General features: G+C 41.7%; 2 protein-coding genes across 2 annotated transcripts in view; one reads left to right on the plus strand and one right to left on the minus strand.

The window, feature by feature from the left end:
• Positions 1-21,657, plus strand: part of MCM9 (minichromosome maintenance 9 homologous recombination repair factor) — a 50,364-nt gene that overhangs the window by 11,895 nt on the left and 16,812 nt on the right. Inside the window, exons 6-7 of the mRNA XM_052781224.1 lie at positions 1,777-1,902; positions 3,171-3,290. Coding sequence (XP_052637184.1) covers positions 1,777-1,902; positions 3,171-3,290 — 246 coding nt within the window. The remainder of the gene's footprint in view (positions 1-1,776; positions 1,903-3,170; positions 3,291-21,657) is intronic.
• ASF1A (anti-silencing function 1A histone chaperone) lies at positions 9,137-20,758 on the minus strand. Its single transcript, XM_052781225.1, has 4 exons — positions 20,351-20,758; positions 16,503-16,618; positions 11,885-12,061; positions 9,137-9,575 (listed from the first exon to the last, which is right to left on the minus strand). Exons 1-4 carry the CDS (start codon positions 20,457-20,459, stop codon positions 9,363-9,365), a joined length of 615 nt encoding a protein of 204 aa, XP_052637185.1. The 5' UTR covers positions 20,460-20,758; the 3' UTR covers positions 9,137-9,362.

Genomic DNA, 21,657 nt, shown 5'->3' on the forward strand with positions numbered 1-21,657 from the left:
TGTCTATTAAAACCCTGAAAAGGGCTTAGTCTTTCTTCTTAAAAGACAAACAGGAGGAAGAGCAGGTAGGAATGTTGCCCATGTCAGCTTAAAAATTAGCATGCGCACATAAGAAGTTGGAGATCTTGTCAATGACAAAGATCTTCAGAACTGCATTTCCTGGAAAGCAATTTAATTGCTACCCTCCTGCTGTTTGGAATGAGAACATTTCATCCTCCTGCTGTTTGGAACGAGAACATTTCCTACCACTCTGGTTAGAACTGTTCAGAAAGTAATTCAGGATCCTCTTTGAAGGTCCCATTTAATCTTTCATTCTCAGGACAATTTTTGGAAGCCTGCAGGGAGCAATGTGGTTTTATGCAATATTACCCATTCAGAATAAATAAATTAATATGAAGTGGCTACAAGAAAATTGAGGTGGAAATTGGAAGGACCCTGACTGCCCAAGATGTCTGTTTCAGGCCGTTTGTCTGAATTCGAGTTGAGAAATTGAAGGCAGAGATCAAATTTGACTAAGGAGTCTAAGGTACAGGCCATTTCACAACAGGATGTGTGTACATGTACTGTTTTTCAAGAGATAATGGTAGCTACTACTGCATTTTATGTCAGTCAATTCCTGATGCTGTCTATTCAGTGTTCTGAGAAAGTCTACCATGGTAGGCCTCTGAGAGAACTTATGCAGGTGACTTTATTTTTCTGGATACCATCTAGGAAGAAGCAGAACTGCTGAGCTGCTCAGCACTGACAAGGCAAATGAATCTGAAGTCAAACAGATGCAACTGTGGAGTTAAGTCTTGAGTTATGCCATGGCCGACCAGAGTTTTTAAAATTTCATTTCTGGACAAAGATGTGTTAATTCCCTCAGAAGACCTCCACAAGAAACACATGCCTCAAGTCATCTATTAGGTGCCTACACATTTTGCCAGTAGCATGCACTTGCATCTAAATTTAAAACATGAAGTTAAGAACTCAAACTTGGTCACTCCCTAGGTTTTTATTGCCTAGCAATGGGACTAATGTATGGCATTAAACCTGTGATCCCTTATGTGCTGTTAAGTGTCAGAATCTCAAAGGACAGAATTAATTTTGTTACACATCTTCCAAGCCAACAACTTTATCATAACAGATTGAAATATTCTGTTGCTGGAAAGAGACTATGCTAGGGAGGAGGAGAGGGACCTTTGACACAGAAGGGTCAAAGGAGAAGGAGATCCAAGACAACAATGAGAAAAGGAGCCATGCTATGGGTGCACAGGTTTAGGGCAAAATACTTCAAGTTAATTATCTATCTATCTATCTATTTATCTATCTCAGTTTTCTTAAATGTACAACACACCAGTTTTCAAGGGGATATTTTGAAGTCTGGAAACTTTTAAGTTTTATTCTTCATAGCCCCACACTTTTATCTGTGAAACAAAAGAATTTGCATGATGGCATTTCCTTAGTGCCTTTTCTCATGACATCCAGAGCATACATTCCTTAAATTGCAATAGGATTGGCTTTGCTGCTTGTGACCCTGGAAGACTTAACTTCCTCCTAATGAAGGAAGTTTGGCTCAAACAACTGCTTCGGGTCCCATTTAAGAAAAATCTCCTCCCTGCCCTGTTCCTCTTGTTCAGGAAGCAGACCCAAATTATTTGTGAGTGTACATAGGACTGTGGATGTAGGACAATTACTTGTCAGTGTACATAGCACTTCAAGTGTGCATAGGAGTCCACGGCAAACCAAGTTTTACTCTTAGGGCAGTGCTGAGTGCCATTTTTGCTCCTATTCTAGGGAGGAATGAAATTTTGGCTAGCTTATGTCCTCAAGTTTTTGGACTGTACCTGGTGAAGTTGGCTGTAGCCATGGTGCTTGCTGGCGGTGTACAGAGGACTGATGCTACTGGAACTCGAATCAGAGGTTAGTATTGTTTCTAATAGTATCACATCCTTTCTAACAGTTGTTCCCATCCCTGTCTTCACCCGCATCCCTCCCTCCTCCAAAATATAATTAGTAAGGTTTTGGAAGCATAATCATCCCAGTTTCTTGAGTGAGAGCAATTTTTGATTAATGCTGAGTATTATTCCAGAATCTCAGACAAATAAAGTGGGTGTCTAGACTTCCTCTTTTTAATTTTTCTTAAATAAAACCCAGTAAAAGCAGGCGTTTAGGATTCCATTAGGTAGAATATTAAAGGCAGTTGTTTTAGATAAAACATAAACTCACTTTTTATTGTATAAGTGACATTTTGAAATGATTTCTAGTAGAATATTCCCAGCAGTATTTGGCACCAAAGGATGGAATATTAATGTTTCCTTAATGTGGATCACTATAGTACACTGAAAGGAAAAATTAAAGGATTCATTTTACTTCCTATTGCCAGACTTTTCCATCTGTGATTGTCAGCACATCTCACTTAGTTCTGTTACTGTAAGTTATCTGCCTGCTGATTCTCCTTCTGTTGTTATTAGATGGCAAATATGCCATGTGCCAGGTGGTACACAGGTCATAATCTATGTAGGTCATAATAATTCTAAAATAGTATGTCTGTATATACAAATACAGGATTTTCTTAATGTTCCAGCAGCTAAACAAAGTTATAGACTTTATATTTGAATTGAAGTTGTATTTTGTAGAAGATAATTAAATAATTTTAGAGCACTTCAGTGAGATCACAGTAGCCAAATTATTTACTTCAGTAATTCATTGTTTTGAAATTACTAAGTTGTGTAACTTTTGGCAGTGTAGCAGAATTAGTTAGGAAAAACAACCTGCTGATTTTATTAGTCCTTTTTGCAATAGTTTAAGTAACTGAAGAGTGGAATGATGACTAAACCCTGGTATCCTTTTGTTTCATGTTCGAGAGTGAGTTGAGTCTGAGAAATGAATATTCTAAAATGTATGAACTCACATTATAAGAAGTATGTCAAATACCTGCTAATACTTTTAAAATATTTCATTGTAAATATTTGGTTTGGGTGCAGCAATATGACTAGATGCTTTTATTAAATAATATATTTATCACACCCAATAAATAGTGCAGTCATAAACAGAATTACATATTGTAATGTATATGTAGTGCTAAATGTTAGGCGAATAATGAGAAGTATTATTTAATTCTGAGCATTTTGTGTATAGCTTTCTCTGTGTATGAAACATCTACTCCTACATCAATGTTTTCCCCCAAGGTGAATCGCATCTTTTATTGGTTGGAGACCCAGGTACGGGGAAATCTCAGTTTCTCAAGTATGCAGTAAAGATCATACCACGCTCTGTGCTTACTGCAGGAATTGGATCTACAAGTGCAGGTATGTGCTGCTTCTTCAGCTGGAACACTACTTTTTTCACTCGAGTATGTTTATATAGAGGCTTTCTACATACATGAACATATGTGCTCGGGTTGTATGAGCACAGCTGAAGCAAGAACTGCTGTGGAGGCATATGAGGCTTGACATGACTGCAGAAGGGCAGTCCTGCCCCTTCTGTATCAGCAGACCAGTGTGATGAGCTTCTAACAGGGAACCTTAAAAGCCTCATCCAGAGGCACCTCTCACTGCTTTGCTAGAAGAGGATGATCTGGACCTGTATTTTTAGTGTTATTCCCAGCTATGACAAATATGACATCTTTCCAGAGCTCACACTGTGTGATGGGCTAGCATCATTTGGTTTCTCACGAACAGACACTCTCCTCTCTTCTGTTCTTTTATATATTCTGGCTGGGTGCCGGTTTGATTTCTGCTTACTTTCTGGAAATTCACCCTTGTGCTGAGGAATTATTTCTGACTCATAAAGATGGTTTCAAGATGGTTTCAGAGAGCAAGTTGCTTTTTGGTTTGTTTTTTTTTTTGTGTGTGTGTGTGTTAAATTTAGGTATGTCCCAGGTGGGTCTGAATGCCAGGTATCTTTAAAAATTCTTCTGGGAACAATGTGCAGGGTGAGGTTACCTCTGTAAATGACTTTATTTGAGCAAATGACTATTTTATTAGTACATTTAAAATCATGAAATAATTAGGGACAAACCCCAGTGTTTAAGCTGGCATGTGTAACGAGTGTTTCTCAGGTAGTGCTGCTTTTCATTTTATGTCTGGGAAACAGCATTATTTAAATAAGGGAAAACCAGAGAATAAATCTTTCCCAGTTCCGTAGCTACTTTTACATGTGTATATTGGGTCTTCTATACCTGTGGAAGTGGAATATGATGTTGAACATACACACTCTTAGGTGCAGGGAACTTGTTATGAAACACGTACGCCTCTGGTTTTCCATTCAAACTGTTGACAAATAGGTCTGGAGAGAAGCCAGAGAGAACATTTTGGCTCAGCATAACCTTTTCTCCACCTTTTGTTCTGTGTTAAGAACGGAGAACAGGCTGGATAATTTAAGTTTTGCTAGGGGACTGACAGTGACCTGGAGTGAAATTTTGCCATGCATTTCAATGTGACTTTGCCCACTTTTGTCAGTAGTCATCTCCCTGTGTCAGCTGCTCTTGGCCTCTGCTGTTGCCTTCTTCACCACGTCTCACTCCTGTGCTTCATTTTTCAAATGATCTAGTTTCCAGCTCAGCCATGATAGCTAGGTTCAAAGACACTTCCCTGAAAACCAACGTTGCAGTTTACAAGCTTACTGTGGTATGTGTGCCATAGAATCAGCTGTAATGATGTGTGGAGATGGGAGTTTCGTTTTGTGAAAGGATCATCTTGGGTCTTTAGATCATCTACATTTCACTTAAATATTGCTTATATTTTAGAAAGCCTCTTCCTCTCCCAGCCGCGCTCCCCCTGAAATGTGACAGCAGGTGCACCAAATTTCCACCTTAAAATTCTTTAGGACCCTTATCACAAGTGAAACAAGCAAGAAATCTTATTAACCCTAGTTTAATTTCAAGGAACCTTTCCATTGCTAGAGCTGCTGGACTAAAGCATCAATTTCTAGCCCAGGAGTCTGGATGTAGTTTGAATTATTTTGCCTTCCCAGTGCAAAGAGTGTCTTATTAATATGTTTGTAACTGTACCTAACATTGCTTTTGTTAACTTGCTCTTCATGCAGAAGCTCCAAATGATGAGTTTAGAGAACTACTAAATTGCTTTACTTTCCTTGTCATAATTGCACACTTCAAATTACCGGTTCTGCTTTCTCATGAGAGTACTAATGCACATTTTTCCCTCCAGTGTACAAAGACTAAATCCGTAAATTCCACTTTCAACTGGTTTCTTACTTTAGATAAAAAGCAGTCTGGATTGCAGTTTAATTGCTGGCTCTGGGACTACAGCCCACATAGGCCAAAAGACACACCCGAGATTTGGTAAACCCTGGAGGAGTGCTAAAAGCTGTCTTACATTTGGATTCCTCTTTTAGAGAAAACTGCTGATAGCTAACCAACCTTTGGTAAGATTTTGTGCATTAACACGTCTTGTACCCTTTACCCATCCAGTACTGTTTTAGTACACGAGCTATTTATCAACCACAGAATTAGAAATCTGCTTCCAAAACTGTCTAATCATATCACTTTTCCCTGGTTTTCTGTACAAGCGTTTATTTGTACCAGGACAGCATATTAGATCATTAACATTCTCCTTGTGCCAAAATGCCCGTTCTTTCCTGCTCTACCTTAAGTATCATGTGCTTTCAAATCTACTATGATCCTTTGGGGCCCTGCAGTGTCATGTGCCCACTGCAGCCCGTTACCCCATCTGGACCTAACTGGAATTGCCACAGAATTTCATAAAACAGCGACCTAACTCTGCACCTCGATTTGCTGTTGGGCCTCTGCTCCTTCAGTCAGGTTCCTGCATCCCCGAGTGCTTTTTAAACAAAGCCTGTGCTTCATCAGATGTGTTTTGCCTGATTCAGAGAGCATGACCAATAATCTATTCTCTATTTTGGAAAAAACAGAACTTTACCTCCACTCTCTGGATAGTGTTTCTGAGTTTGTTTTATTAAGTTGCCTTTCTTGCGAACACTTAGTAGAAATTTTCTGTTGAGAGTTCTCTGCAAGTTTAGGACTTCTATGAGGAACTGAGGTTTGTTCCTCCCACAGCTCTTTAAGGAAAGTTGGCAGCCAGAAGACCAGCCCACATTCAACAACTCAATGGCAAAAATTTATTTGACCGCTACAGGTTATTGTAGCAAAGTTCTGAGTCTTGAAAACTGGTAGTAAGGGTTACCTTTTTCAGTGGAGCTTTGTAGAGCCACTGGAGAGGTTAAATTTCACCAGTCTCCATTATGATGGAGCTGGAACCTTTCTGCCCCTTCAAACTCCGAGTGTCATAGTAATTCAGACTGAAGGTGATGTGTGAATAAAGCACAATCACTGTAAGATGGACAGGTTTTTTTCAAGTTAGACATAAAAAAACCCACCCATGGTTTTCATCTGTAATGTTACCTTGATCCATTTACCTTTTTCTACATGAGTAATCTCTGATAAGCATTATGACAATCTTCTAATGGAATCAAGTCTGTCTATCTGAGGTAAAAATACACTGAGATGCATCACCAGTCCTGTCAATAAAATCTGTAGCATTCCCTTGCATCTTGGTGGTGCCTGCAAGTAGAGTTTTGTGGGAAGGTGAACTCATCTTTGACCTTGAAACTGTAATGCTGTGCTGTCTGCACTACCTGTTTATATGTCATGTGTACAGCCCTGCTGTTTCAAAATTTTCAGAGGTCAGGGACAAGTCTTTACAGAGATGCCTTATGTGCCCTGTATCTTTTAATACCACTAAGTTTGTGCTGTGATATTGCCTGATGATTAGACCTGAAGCCTCTGGAGTACTGAAATTTGATTTCTCAAATTCCATGTCTCTGGAATGTGATTTTGCTAGGAAATGTGATATTCAGAAGACAGTGTGTATGGACTACTAAGATCTGGACAAAGTTGTAGAAGACCCAAGAGGCATCCAGTCTCTCAAAAAGCATAGGAAGACCATTTCTCTTGCAAAGATCATGAGGTGCTCTCGTGAGGCATGGTTGTTCTCCAGTTTTCACCAAGCACGGCAGGGTTATTCTTTTTCCTGTAATTGGTGGGTCAGCTGTATCTAGGATGTGTTAGTGTATCAGGTAAGGTGGTGCCATATTCTACTGCGGCATCATGCTGTCCGGTCTAGCTTGAAGTCTATTGCACCCGAGTTCATGTGCACAGTTGACTTTTTTTCCTCCTAAACAGAACAATAGATCTTCACTCTCTGATTTCTCTACATTAATTGGTTTGCTGGATGACGCAGTTTTGCTGACTGTATTTTGTAGTTGATTCTGCAATAGCAGTAATACAGTTTGCTTCCATCGCTTTGTGGCACATGCTTCTAAGAAACCTTCATGCTACTGATGGTTACAGCTTGTACTTGATCATGTTTTCATTTGGATCTTCAATAGGTGCAAGGGTTTGAAATACTACCACAGTAGCCTTAGCTCAAGGCAGACTTCATTAGCCTGCTAATCGTTCAGCAGATGACTTATTTACATGCTTATTTAAGAGGTATCTTAAATAGATTTATAAATAGAACAATAAAGTGCATGAAAAATCTCAAAATGTCACTGTAGACCTTAAAGTTGCAATATAATTGAAAATAAAGAGATCTTAAAAGTCCACATAATTTCAGCCCTCAAGTGAAGCAACTGCTGGTTTGGGGGACCAGTTCTTAGTGTTAAGTCATACCAATATTAGAGTGGTAATAATTTTAAATTGCTAATCATAATTTTAAACAATTACAGAGAGATTTTTAAGAGCATACCTTAGAATTAGGGTTCCAAATATTAATAGATTTCATCAATTCATTCAGCTACCATACGTACGGCTGAGTTTCCATACAAGAAAGAAACATGTGCATGTACATTCAGATCAGGTCATTCCTTTCTGATTTAAAAAATGTACATGTTAGAAATGAAGACCATTTCACTAATGATGTGGAAAGACAGAAGTTCTAACTGCTTGGGACATCTTCATCCCTATTAGAGAATGCAGAAAGAGAAGAAAAAGTGTTCTATTTTTATTCAGAGCTATACTGTCAGTCATCATGAAATCTACCTTTTCTTAAGGGCCTGGAACCTACAAGGGTTCAAATTTTGGGTGGTTACTAGTAACTAGCAGAACTATATTCCTGTAATCCGACATGACAGATTACAATTTTAAATGCACATACAGTCACAGTAAATGTATAAGGCTAATGAGCATTGGAAGGAATAACTAAATTATTAGTGTCATAATAATGTCTTAAGTCTTTACAATTTACTGCTTAGTTCTTTTTATCTTCAAGGATGCCTCAGGTAATAGGGATGTCTCAGTGCAAGAGCTTCAGGGCAGGCAATGTATTCTTGAGTGTGTTATGCCTGCCACAACAGGGTTTGAATCTTGATTTATACCAGTGCATAGGATTGCCTTAAATGGTAGAGAGAAAACAGAAAAGTTTTAAATTCCAGATGTTTCAAAAAACTGAAAGCAAGCATCTAAACTCCTTATTACTAGTTAAAAAGACTACAAGAATAAAGCATACCTGAAAATAAACGTACCAACCAGCAGTTGTACATAACAATCTTGCAGAAGAGCATTTTTTGGATAATCATGCTATTCCTTTTGATGCTGAAATTTTCTAGTAATTGCTTGAATCCTTCCAACCAATTGTGTGTGCTATTAGGGTGGCTGAAAAAGGTTCTTTCCTGAGATACCCACCCAAATCCACATGAAACATTGTCCTTAACAAACTACAGTTTGACTAAACAGCAGCAGCAGGAGATAGAAAAAAAAAAATCCTAAAATCCAAGATAGCAGATGGTAAATCTCAAATTGCATGCTTTAAGTAACAAGTATGTGCCTTGAAAGGAAAAGAAGCTTGCACCTAAAATTATACTGTGCTGCCTGCTTTCACAGCAAGAGGACAATTTTGGACTTTTTTTTTTTTTTTTTAAGAGATACTTTTTTCTTTGCACTTCATCTAATGACAGTTTTGTTCTTAAGCTGCTATTAAAGGGCACTTTATATTTGGCAATCTGGATATCAGAGATGAAGACATGGCATTATTCCTTCATTTTGCCCGAATGTTTTAACTTTCAGTTTTTTAGCTTTCAATAGTGCTTACAAAGTAAAGGGGGAGGGGAGCATATGTATACTTTAATCAAGTTTGGTTTAGACCACATAGAATAACACATTAGAGAAAAAAGGCAATTACTTAAAAATAGTTGTATTTATATTCCACAATTTGCTCAAATACTGTTTGTTTGGTTTTTGGTTTTTTTTTTGTTTGTTTCTTTTTTTATAAACTTTCTACAGGATGTTTTAAAACAAGTTCTTCACATTGCTTGTCAACTATGTACTTATGGAATTTGAGGGAAATAGTTCTGGTTGTTTTTACAGTTTAACACATGTACAGTACCAAAATGATGGTGGTTAGTCACATGCAGTCCATATGAGATTCTAACATAACATTTAATGAATTTTCTGATGTTGACCACCCCTTTGATGCTGAAGGTAATGCATCTGTAGAAAGCAGTGACTGTAGATTTGGGTTACTGCTCTCTGCGTCTTCCAGTTTTTCAGTGTTGTCCTCCCAATTAATGTGGAATCTTGTGACTCTGGGATTAGATGCCAAAATATTCCTTTGAAGCTAGGAGAGAAGAAAATACATGGATTAAGTAACGTGTACATCTCAAACTGGAGTTCACGTGCATATAGATTTTCTTCCTTTTACTCCCCATAGCCCTGTATGTGTAAAACAATTTGTTTAAAAAGGTAATTCATATAAATGTGAATCTATAGCTACTACCTATGGATCAGAAACATGCTTACAGAAATGCACCACTCGTTCATTTACTCTAATATCCTACTCGGCAAAATAACTGCTTTCTTGAGAGGATATTTTTGGTAACTGTTCCATGAGTTCAAGGCTGTACGAGAACTCTGCAAGTGAAGTGCAAGTGTTTATTATTTTAGCCAGCTTTTAGTAAAGCAAATGACTACCCACACAAAGATTTTGCAAACCACAGTACATCGTAAAATTTTTGCATCAACTTTATGGTGTTTGCAATAATTGTATCAATTCCATCAACTGTCTGTCTTCATTTAAGAGTACAACCTATCCTTACATTACATTACCATGCTTTAGACTGATTTCACTAACTGAATTTTAATTTAAAACTTAAGTAGACAAAGTAAAAACATTACTTGGATTTGGAAGGTATTAGTATTGTGGCCTAAACATTAGTCATATATTTTAGTCTCATGGCTGGCCTTCACTTTCCTTTGAAAACATGTTGTATTTGTTTATGTATGCAGCAAAAAAAGAAAATGCTCACTTTTTCTTAATCTTTCACCATTTTCAAGACAATACATAGTTAAGTGGAGGATGGCAACTTACCGCCATTGGCCACTCATAATGAAAGTTAAGACTGATCACAGGAAAAGTTTGCTTTGGTAGTAATGCTGATTTTGTTCTCCAAAGAAGTGCACTCTCATGAAATATTTCCCAACCCCTTATGCAAACTAACAAGACCATTTATTTTTTTGAACCTAGTAGGGTCTATTACCCATCAATCAATCAATTTAATAACCTTCTACTTGTACATTTAAATTCTGTCCCAAAGTCGTATAAGAAGTCCTTACTGCAAATACATGATAGCTTTTGCTGTTCTTTTTCAAAGAAGGAGAGCTAGCTTTTTATATAAGCAGAGAATTAAGACAAGTAGTTCTAGGCATTTCTAAATTCAAGTGCTTAAAGGAAGTCAACATTCTGACATTCACCCCCAAAATAACAAATAAGTATATGTTTTAAATGAAAGAAAAAAGAAAGGAACAGATTATAAGTTTAAGAATCCTCAAATTAACCGTAATTTTGAATTTTGAGAACATACTGAGCGTCTGATTCCTGAAAATTAAGTTAAGCGTAGAAAATCATTAGCGACTTATAAAAACCAGTTTACATACCAATTCAGTTTAGTTACATTTGAAGATCAGTTTCAGGGACTATGGGGATTATCTCTGTACTAGTCATTACAGTACGTGCATTATCCCATTTATTTCTTCATATATCCAGTCACATAATTCATGCAAACTTGAGAAATGACAAAATTTTCACCATCACACAACTTTGGAACATAAGCGTGTACACTATATGTCAGCTCTCATAAAGAGAAAACCCAAACTCCACAAAATCTTCCATGAAAACAAACCTGGATGCTGTGTAGAACCTTGTTGGTTTGTACAGTCTGCCTCGGTAGAGTATTTCACAGGATTTTAACTAGTTTTTGATGCTTAATTGATTCTTCTCCTCAAGGTATTAGGTTGCAAATAATTCTATTTCACATCACCTTTTAATTCTAGTCTTGGTTTAATTTTTACCAAGAAGGATATATATATTTTTAAACTTAATCTGTGTACTTCCTTGGTCAAGTTGTACATTGATCGGATAATCATCCAACCTGCTCTTACCAGGTTACCCATCTTCTCTCATTTTGTACGTAACTTTTTCTTCAGTTTGTTTGTTACTGTTTTGCAGAAACTGCAGCTCTAACACTAGAACAGCTGGGTAACAGCTGTGTTAAATTAATACCTAAAACTTAGTTCCAGGTTGACTGTCCTAGAAAAAACATTATTCTGCTTTTCTGAAGAACAGAGCCACTTTGTCAACAGTGCTGCAGGTAGAGAGAACCCAACAGTTTATTTCATACGGACAGTGTAAAATAATAATGAAGTCCAGCTACGGCTTCAAGCTGGTGGAAACCACTGCAGGTTTCTCAATGTTCTCTTAATTTATGGCAACTACATGGCACTTGTAGTTTGTCCCCCCCAGGTCTTTCCCATTATTTGATGCCTCATTCCATGCACTTTATGGAATCACTTGGGGTTTGGTTTTGTTTCTTAAAAACCTCTTTCTATAAGCGTACCTTTGACATAGGACTAGAACAAAACGTGCCTTACCTTAGAAAAATCTGGCTTTACTGGTGGATTCTCTCTCAGTTCTGTTTCGGTATATTCATTGTTTACATAGTAGCCGACTCTAATAAATTCTTGACCTCGATAGGTGCATGTAATTAGCACAACTGTTACACCTACTGCATCTGCATCTGGAATAAGCCCTGGGTTAGGTGCATCAGCCTAAATGTGAAAGGGAAAGAAGGGATTAAAATTGATACCACATGACAATCTAGCAGGCGAATCTTAAGTAGTATGTCTTAGCAGCCGAGTAGTGACTATTTAAAATTGTTCTTCAAGTTAACCAGCAAATATACCTGCTTTCACAACAATATCAACCCTGATTTTAGGACACTATCCTCTAGAGACAGAATTACTTAGAATACAATAATACTGTGTGCTGACATTTCTCATGGGTGATTAGACAGCTTTGATCCAAAACTGCTTTTAAATATATGATCAGCTAAACTGTTGTTCGAGCAAATGTACTAACATCCCTCCAGTTCTACAATGCCATTGTTCTCTAGCCCACCTTGGTATTAGTAGAAGGGGGTGGGGTGGGGTGTTGTTTTGTTGTTGTTTTTTTTTTTAACCTGAGGTTGAATTGGTCTGTATGTGTGTTCTTAATAAGACTAAGCCCTTAAAAATACAGACTGCAATTTATACTTCAGCAAGAAGAGCAGGGACAGGCTACAGCGAGGTTTGAGCTGTCCCACAGATTTCTAGGAAAGGAATAAACTACTCTCTTGCCTCCTTCCACATGCCTACGCTTGTTAAAATGTACGCAGTTAAATGTATCATTGCTCTAAGACATCTTTTCAGCCAGGATGCAATCCTAATTAATAGGCAACTCTTATAATCTTCCTCAATGTCCTTACTTACCGTGGCTCTGCAGTTATTTATAATCAATAAAATTTGCCTCATATAACGTGGCTCACGTAAGTCCCTTGAACTGCTTCCTAACTACACATTTATTGATGAAATGTGATGCTTCATTCTGCTGTAGGATTTAAACTAACAGCAATCTAAGCATAAATGAAGCAGCTTCATATTTACAATTTTACAGGAAGACCTGAAGCCAACAACGAACACCTGTGTTGCGAGTACAAGTTGGCATTAACAATGTATGTTAGAATGGTTCAGGTGTTCTTGCCTAAGGACAGAGAACAAATGGGATTAATTCCTGCTGTCCCTCTCATCCCTACTTCTCTGTAGTATTTATACACTCCAGCACTCTGAAATTTGGGAGCTAGTGGTCATGCAGCTTTGGCTTCTGCTCTTAGCTACTTCAATTCTAAGCTTTCAAACCAGTCTGGCTTTTTATAGGAAGCTGTAGGCACTTTGCAGAAGAATTAGATGAGTCGGACTTCTCAGGCACAAATATACCAGGGGGAAGAGAAGCAACCAGAGAATCAGGTAGAACACAACTTCCTCCAGCCCTGAAGGGAACAGAAAATGACCAAATGGCTTTACAACTCACACAGAAGGGAAAAGACGACCAAGGAATAGGACAAGTGTAAAAGCTTGAAGAAGTCACAAGAACTGCCAATACAGATGAAATCACTACTTTAATTCAGTAGTCTTGTTCTAACAGTGCCCAGGACCATTTGATTACTTTAAATTCCACATTGGGCAGTTATAGACTAATATATTGCAAAAGGATGCTGTTCATTTAACCTCCTGTGAAACTCAACTCACACCCTAATGTGGGATTTTAGTTCTTCTAGGCTCCCATTGTCATTCTGTGTCCTGCAATATCCTATGATATAGTTGTGAACCCAAAGAAATACTCTGTTTTAATCCTACTTAACTCTAAAGCATTGTTTTGCTGAGTGGAAAAGACACTGAACACTGTGTAAAACCACTTTCTTTTCTCAAATTTTGAACTTCCTGCCTTGGATGTCAAACCTCTTAATTGCCTGGGAAACAAATCATACACAGGGGGAAGAAAAAAAGAAGAGCTTGGTGTGATCAAATGATTAGTGAGCAGCTGCAAACAGATACTTTGGGTAGGCTAAAAGAGGCAGTAGATTAACTTTTGAGTAAAAATCACTGTCTTAATATGCCATTCTTATGCTAGAAATTACTTAAGAATTTTATGAAATCACTCAATGTATATGTTGTCTTGAATTATCTTGCTTTTCCATACGATACATTTATACACACAGCTATTACTGCAGTGTAGGTAGCTAAGGTCATATCCCCACTTAAAGATATTAAATTATTTATGTGCTTATATTCTCAAAAAGAAGTTTCTGTGAATTTATTATAAATCCCCAAGTGCACAGAGAGAAGGAATCAGGTTTCACTACTTATATCTTGGTATTTAGAACCAAACAGGCCAAGCTGTGGGCCTTTAATTTTGTAACCTTCTTAAATGTTAAAAAAAAAAAAAAAGGCTGATTGCGTAAATCTGAAAAGCACAATAGTTTTCTATCTTTCAGTATGTAAGGCTGACTTCCCAACCTGATACACAGCTTCTTTTCAACAAAGGTAATTTTATCTGTGTAGTACTCCATTTTACTTGCTATTTCAGCCATTTTCCTATTTAGAAAAATCTACAGCATATTATTAGCTGAAAATATTATACACCTCCACAAAGGTCCTTTCAATGTGGTGTCCCTAGTGAACACAGTCTCTTTTCTTTATATTATATGCCTCCTGCAGTTCTGGGCTTTGCCCCATTCTGGCCTTCCCTTGCTAGTTCTCTCCATCTCCCAGGCTGCTTCAGTTTGGTGAATAAAATAGCTTCAGTCATCAGCAAAGGCTTATTGCAGCACTTTGGGTTTTGGTGGTCTGCTGTGTGCACATTAGCCAAGTCCTACCCTCACCTGAAATCCAGTGCTTTTTAAGTCTAATATACTTAGACCAACAGTACTTCCATAAGAAATGGAATTTATTATAACACAGGAGTACTGACTCTTTTACAGGACCTATTCCAATCTAAGCAAAATTAGCTCCTAATTTAGCTGTAGTGTCAGTTATAACCAGGATACAACTGATGAGTCCATCCTACAGAAGCTGCAAGACCAGTAAATTTAATTTTCAAGGCCTTCCTAATCATACAGCCAAAACATGCCTTTTCAGACACCTGCCTCCTGCTCTTTCCCATCACCATGAACAATGAATCTTTGTAACTTAACAGAGAACAATGCATCTTTTAATTTAGAAATGTAAACGGCAGCCGATTTCTCTGGATATAGTGCTACAAGGTAGCCCCTTTGAGGGCAACAGGGGACCATCTATTTCTGACTAATTAATGCCATAAGGTATAATAGCTTGAGAATGGAAGAACTGTTTTATTTGTAGTGTGGAAGAATTAGGCCCAGCTTCAAAACCAAACAGAAATGTTTCAAGACTAATTTGCACATATGTGGTCGATAAAATGTAACCTCCAGCCTAATCTTATTCCTTTAGCCTGTCCTGTAAGAAAAAAAAAAAAAAGTGTCCTGGAACTTACAGGATTAATCAAGATGCCTCACAAATTTTGGTATTATTTTAACAGTTACAGTAAGTGTGAGAAATAAGAAAGTGTATTCGTTAGCACTTTTTTTTTTTTAATGCTCATACTCCAGTGTGCAATTGCCATTAAATGGTTAAGTGAATTCATAGTATTTGGGAAAGTAGCATGGTTCTTATACAGTAAGCCATACTCAGTTTCAATCTGATTCTTCTGCTGATGGATTTTGCTCTCAGTTTACAAGACAAATACTAGTATTTGATAAATAGAGAAAAAAGTGAGCTAAATCATAGTTTTGATTTAATAAAAGAAAAAAAACCCCAAAAACTTCTGTAAGACTTTAGGCAAGTTTGCTTTAGGTTCCCCCCCACACACACCCTCCTCGCTGACTTTAAATGGAAACCAGAATAGGCTAGTAAGCCATCTTAGCTCTGTTCTTTGCCTGTTCTCCTTCCCTTAATTATTCCTTCTTAGTAACTTTTGGCTTTAACAGCAGTATTTTATAGGACTGTCACATGCTCCAGAGTTTGTTGGACACTCTTGATCTACACACTTGCATCCCAAATGCCTGCTATCTACCATTGGAATTCTGTCTTACTTTACAAATTGCTGTATTTTGTTGTGATTTAGCATGCTTAGCCAAACATCACAGTTGAACATCTATCCTGCCAAGCAGAAATGAACTCTTGACTGTTCTGGCAGAGTTCTACAATGAATTTGTTGGCCTGATCTTCTGAAGATGTTGTCTACATTAACCTAGTCTACACTAACCTAGTGCTCCTGATTGTCTGAAACTGCCACCAACTGCAGCAGAGTTAAGCCTGATGGTGCTAGTGTAAACCAGGTGACTGGCACTCTTGATTACCAAGTTATCTAGAATATATTTATAAACCAGACCGGTCAAAATTATCAGTAGCTACGGGAACAGTGCTTCTATCATTATGTCTAATTATTGATACCACAAGTGAAAATATTACCATGGAGATATCAGGGGCAAGAAATATCCGCTCATGAACAGACTTTAAAGGAGGGTATATCATACCTGAAGAGCTGACTGAAATATTTTTCTAGCTTACCATTATTTTTCAAGCGCCTCTTAGTTTGATACCGTCATCTTTAAACTAATTAACACAACCCTTTTAGAAACAGTTAAATCAAACTTACCTGAAATACAAACATGTGTCTGCCCGCAGGAACAGGTCCTACTAAAACAGAGTCTAACACCTGATCATACTCTTCACTTTCAGCTGAACCCACATAAATTATTTTCCATTCCAAATCTACAGCAAAACAAAAATAAATTAAAAAACCACAAACATTATTTATCATTACAGTTAAGGGTCTTCCACTCCTGCCTACCTACAGTTTTGCATAGCCTAAAATTGCTTCTTTGGCAATGGGCCTAAAATAACAAGGACCTGTCTTCACTGGGGAAATTTACTGATGCCTGCCCCAGTCCTCATGAACCAGACCCTCCCACCATCTCTCTCTAGTCGGTCTGTACCACAGGAATCCCTCTATTTTCATAGGTTAATTTTCAAATTTTATACAGAGGACAGGGCCCATTTACTTGTTGGGAGCTGTGTTCAGCATTTTCTCCATCTGTTGGAATGGCTGCAGCACAGGGATGATGCCCATATACGCCTAGAACGCATCGCACACCTTGAATACTGACTCACCTCCCGAAAAGAAATTCCCACCTTGCACATACACACCTCACAGCTTAAATTACATAGATCATGGAAGGTAGTTAATTGAATAAGAAAACCCATCGTGTAAGCACCAGGCACACTAACTGTATGCCCCCATTCCTTCACATGTAACTTGCGTAACCCGAGAAGTATGTAAAATTGTGATAGCGTGATTAGATCACATTCTCATCGAAGATATTGGTGCTTGGATTTTAGCCACATCCTGAAATGGAACTACAGGCAAAAAAATTTAAACGTAGTATTTTGCTTCTTAAAATAATGCACCAAAATCAAACATTTCTTACAACTCAGGTTTTTTCTAACTCGCCCTCTCTACCACAAGTGTTTGAAAGTTGAAACTGCAAATTAGCACACATTAGCTCTTCCTGGGGCAGCTTTTCACTTTCACTTTTTGATTCAAAAACACATGCATAAAGACACATACAGAACTAACCTTAAAAGAGATATTTTTGGGTTTTTAAACAAGAGGGAAAAAAGATCACCATTATGGAAAACTATGACTAACTTTTTTTTTTTTTTTTTAGTTCAGTGAGACTGGTGCTTCAAAACTGTACCTTAAAAACTTACATGGTATATTTCATATTTTTTTTCCTTATGAACAGTGCCCTTATTGTCTATGCAAAAGCACAAACCTGTACCCTATTACATCTACTTTATTACTGTGCTTTGCAAAATCCAAAGGTCTACATTATGGCTTCTTGGTGCAGGAATGGAACTTAAGCATAGAAAAAACTTAGTACTGTAACAGAAACTGGCTGCCTTAGGATTGCAACTCTCTTTCCTCATTAATGAATTCTTCTTGCTTACCATGTTTAGCATTAATGCAGGTTCGGGGGGTTTAAGTAACATAATTAACAGGGCTTAGAAAGGGATTTTACTCCTCAATTGGCCAGGTGCTGTATCAGAGGTTTTATTCACCTTTTAAGCATGTAGTACTAGTTACTGCCAGTACTGCAGGCTATTCATCCAGGACAATTAAGGACCTCTTTTGTCAGCATCTAAGTGTAAGTTACTACTTAGAAGAAGTGAGGACTTTTAGGCTAAACTACTTAAGGTTATCACACCATCCTGTGCCATTATTCTAGGAGAACAGTATGAAGTTCAGTCTAAACCAGTAGTATTTAGTACTAAAAAATGGACTTTTTAAAATTAAGTTTTAGATTATACATTTAATAGGTTGATCCAAGTGCTGTTTAGGTTATCTTGCTACAGAGTAACAACTTAAAAAAAAAAAACCCAAGAGGGCTGGAGTTAACGAATTTAAGATCGGTGGTGCGCAGGACTGGCTGAAGAGAAAACAGCACAGTAGGTAGACATATTAGCACGTGAAAGCTAAGGCAACGACAGCAAATTTTTCATCAAGTGTAGGAAGGCTATGCTTAATCTTATTTTTAAATGTGAAAGATAGCAGTGCTCCTCCTGAATACATCCTGTAGTCTAACTTGCATTTAGGTGGGGGAAGGGAACTGAGAATTTTGCATTAGACCATCTATAATTCTTCTCATCCCGATTGTCCCGGATTAACTCTCACGTAAATCCAGAGAGCGAGGAGCGCGCCACGTACAGCTGCGCACAACGGGAAGGAAAGGCGCGACGCCTTGCGCCGAGCCCCTGCGACGGGCACCGCCGCCGTCGAGGGCTCCGACGCCGCATCTCAGACGAGGCCAGGCTGACTGGAGAGATCCACTCAGCGACCTGGCGATGGGCACGGAGCACAGCCTGCTACGGGCAGCTCCAGCTAACGCCTCGGTCAGTTGTGGAAGGGCAGGAGACTAGCGGCAGAGGCCTAGAGGAAACCCCAGGCTCAGAGGAGACTGACTGCCTGCCTCTGAAGTTCCCGCCAGCGCGACCGTCCCTCCCAGCCGCGGCGGAGTAGAGCAAGCCAAGCCGCCCGCGCTGTCCCCAGGCCGCCGGCACGCATGAGTAAAAAAAAAAAAAAACCAACCAAACAAACAAACAAAAAAACCAAAAAAAACCCCAAAAACCTGCTAGCGGAGCAGACAGGGTGAGGCAAGTTTAACCGCAGCGACAGAGAGCCTGCCAGGCGTTATCGCCCGCCAATTCCGGTTCGCCTTTCGCCTTTCCCTCGCCCCTCAGGCCGCTGGCGAGCAGGCGGCGTCGGTCTCCGCCGGGGGCCAGGCGACTGTCCCTCTTTCCGCTCACAGGCAGCCCCAGCCGAGCGGCCTCCTCCTCCTCCTCCTCCTCCCGGAGCGGCAGCCGCTCACCCGCGCTGCCGGCGGGCAGGAGCTCCCCGCTTCCCTTCCTCGCCCTGAGCCGCGGGGCGTTCAAAACTCCCGCCCGAGGGGCGACGCGCAGCCTCTCGGGGCGACTCCCGCAGAGAGCCGCGGCGCGGCCTGCCGGCGGCCCGGCGGGCGGCGCTGCGGAGCTCCGGCGAGGCGAAAGGCGGTTCGCGGCCCGCCCGGCTGAGGGGAAGGCGGGAGCCCGCCGGCGCGGCGCGCCCCTCGGCGGGGAGCTCGGCCGGCGACCCCAACTCAAGAGAAGGGGGGGGGGCCCCGCGGGGCGGCTGCAGGGCGGCGGCGGCGGCGCCGGGGCCACCCCGCCCCCGGCGGCTGCCGGTAACTTTCGAGTGACTTCCAAAAATAGTGGCTGGCGGCCGGCCCCCCTCCCCCCCCACCGGCAGGGCTGCCGCGCCGCCGGCCTCGCGTACCCACCGCGCCGCACCCCGCCGCGGCAGGCAGCCGGGGGCGAGCCCGCCCGGCCCTGCCTCCCGCAGCGATTTTTTTTTTTTTTTTTTTTTTTTATCCCCTTCTAAGTCTTAAAATGGAGCACGAGGCCAACGAAACGCTGGCTGCGGAGTTTTCCGCGCTCCGAGGAACGCCTGGGCGTAGGGACGCCGGCCGCGCAACAGCCCGTCTCCCCGCGGGCGCGGGGATGCGCGGCAGCCGAGCCCGGTTAACCCTCACCCCCCCCACGCCCCCCCCCCCCCCCCCCGCCGCCTCCCCACGCACACACAAAGCTGGCAACATGGCTACCACCACTCAAACAAGTTCCTCGCAACTTGAAGCTCGCCTCGCCGATGGCGCGGCGGGGAGAAGCGGCCCCGGTTCGGCGGCCAGGGCGGGCGAACGCCGCCAACTTTCCCCGCCGGGCTGGGCGAGAGCGGTTTTTCCGCCGGCGGCTCGGGCGCCGGCGAGCACATCCCTTCGCCTCGGTACGGCGATGCGGTGAAGGAGAAACTGTTAAATTGTAGGAGCAGGCCTGTGCAAAGTTTAAGCCTTAAAAGCCTTGAAACTAAGAGCCCGGGGTTACAAAATCCGTATCGGGAAAAAATCTACTCACCTTCCGACAGGTCCTCTATGCACTCAAATGTGATTTCGAATTGGAAAGGATTGTAGAAAGGAGAAGGATTATCCAACACCACTACATTGTTCACCTGAACCTTTGCCATATTTTGAAAAAAACACAAACAATAGGAAGAGCGTGTTAACGCAGCACAGTAAAGTCCCGTGTGTTGGTTTTTGGCGACGCACAAGCCCCCGTGCCAGCGTCTGAGCGAGGCCGCAGAGCTGCGACTTGCAGAAACTTTTTTTTTTTCCCCCCTTTTATTTACACCAGGCACACTCCACACTGTTCGCAGCTTTCCTATTTCACTAAACTACAGCCCATTCTGCCCTGCTCGCCGCCAGCGCCCGCCCGGATTGGCCGCACGCCGGCCTAGGGCCCTCCTCCCCGAACGCGGCCGCCGAGCGGCAGCAAGATGGGCTCCGCCGCTCCCGCTCCACCGCCGGCGCCTGGCCGCGGCGCCCCCGCCCGGCCCGAGGTGGAAACGGGCTGCCAACGGCCGGGGCGGGGCCGAGGCCGGGCGAGCGGGCGGGAGCCCGGCCGAGGCCCCCGCCTCCGGAGCGCTTCGCCCCTCTTTTGGCCGTGGGGCTGCGCCATGTGCCGTGGGGGGTCTAGTTGGGGGGGGGGGGGGGTGAGGCTTTTTGTGTTTTGGTTGGGTTTTTTTCCTTTTCTTTTGCTGCGGACAAGGGTGGTCGGGGTGAGGCGGTTTCGCTGGGGCTGGGTGCCGATGGGGTCCCGGGTGTCGGGGCTGCAGTGGGGGTACTGCGCTCGCAAGAGGCCAACCCTGCCGGGGAGCCGCACCGTCCCCAGTCGGCCCCACGGCACTGACCTCTTGGCCAAAGGCAGCGTGTCAACAGGGAGCCCGGCTGGTGCCTCGCTGGCTGGGGTGCTCCCTGAATAAAGGGTGGTTTGCTGGCGGGGTGCTGGGCGCCCCGTGGGCGGACAGGCTGTGCGCCCAGGCCCGAACTCTGCCACGAATCCACCTCGGTGCTCCTAGAGAGGCGGCGCGCAGAGGGATCGGAGCGTGTCTTTTACACAGCCCTGCTGTCAAGAAGCTGTCCCGTTCCTCTCTTTGTAAAGAAGGCCCTAGGTGTTGGGCTGTGAAACAGCACGTATCCCTCTGCAGCAGCAGGAAGCCCAGAGAGGAGGCCATCTTGTGCAGCTGCAAGAGGCCTGGAGAGGACGCCATCTTGTGTGGCAGCAGGAGGACCAGAGAGGAGGCCATCTTGTGGCTGCCGCACACCAGGGATAGGGAGGAGCGACATAGCACTGTAGCGCTAGTTTACGTGCTCGGGGCTTGGGGG

This window comes from Harpia harpyja, chromosome 3 (genome assembly GCF_026419915.1).
Source record: "Harpia harpyja isolate bHarHar1 chromosome 3, bHarHar1 primary haplotype, whole genome shotgun sequence".
NCBI lineage: Eukaryota > Metazoa > Chordata > Aves > Accipitriformes > Accipitridae > Harpia > Harpia harpyja.

Bases quoted from the DNA above. Each gene is read 5' to 3' on its own strand.
- ASF1A (XM_052781225.1), bottom strand. From the start codon at position 20,459: ATGGCAAAGGTTCAGGTGAACAATGTAGTGGTGTTGGATAATCCTTCT. The intron at 16,619-20,350 runs GTGAGTAGATTT...GTTTTGCTGTAG, and splicing joins CATAGAGGACCTGTCGGAAG to ATTTGGAATGGAAAATAATT. The intron at 9,576-11,884 runs GTAAGGCACGTT...CTTCTCTCCTAG, and splicing joins TAAAGCCAGATTTTTCTAAG to CTTCAAAGGAATATTTTGGC.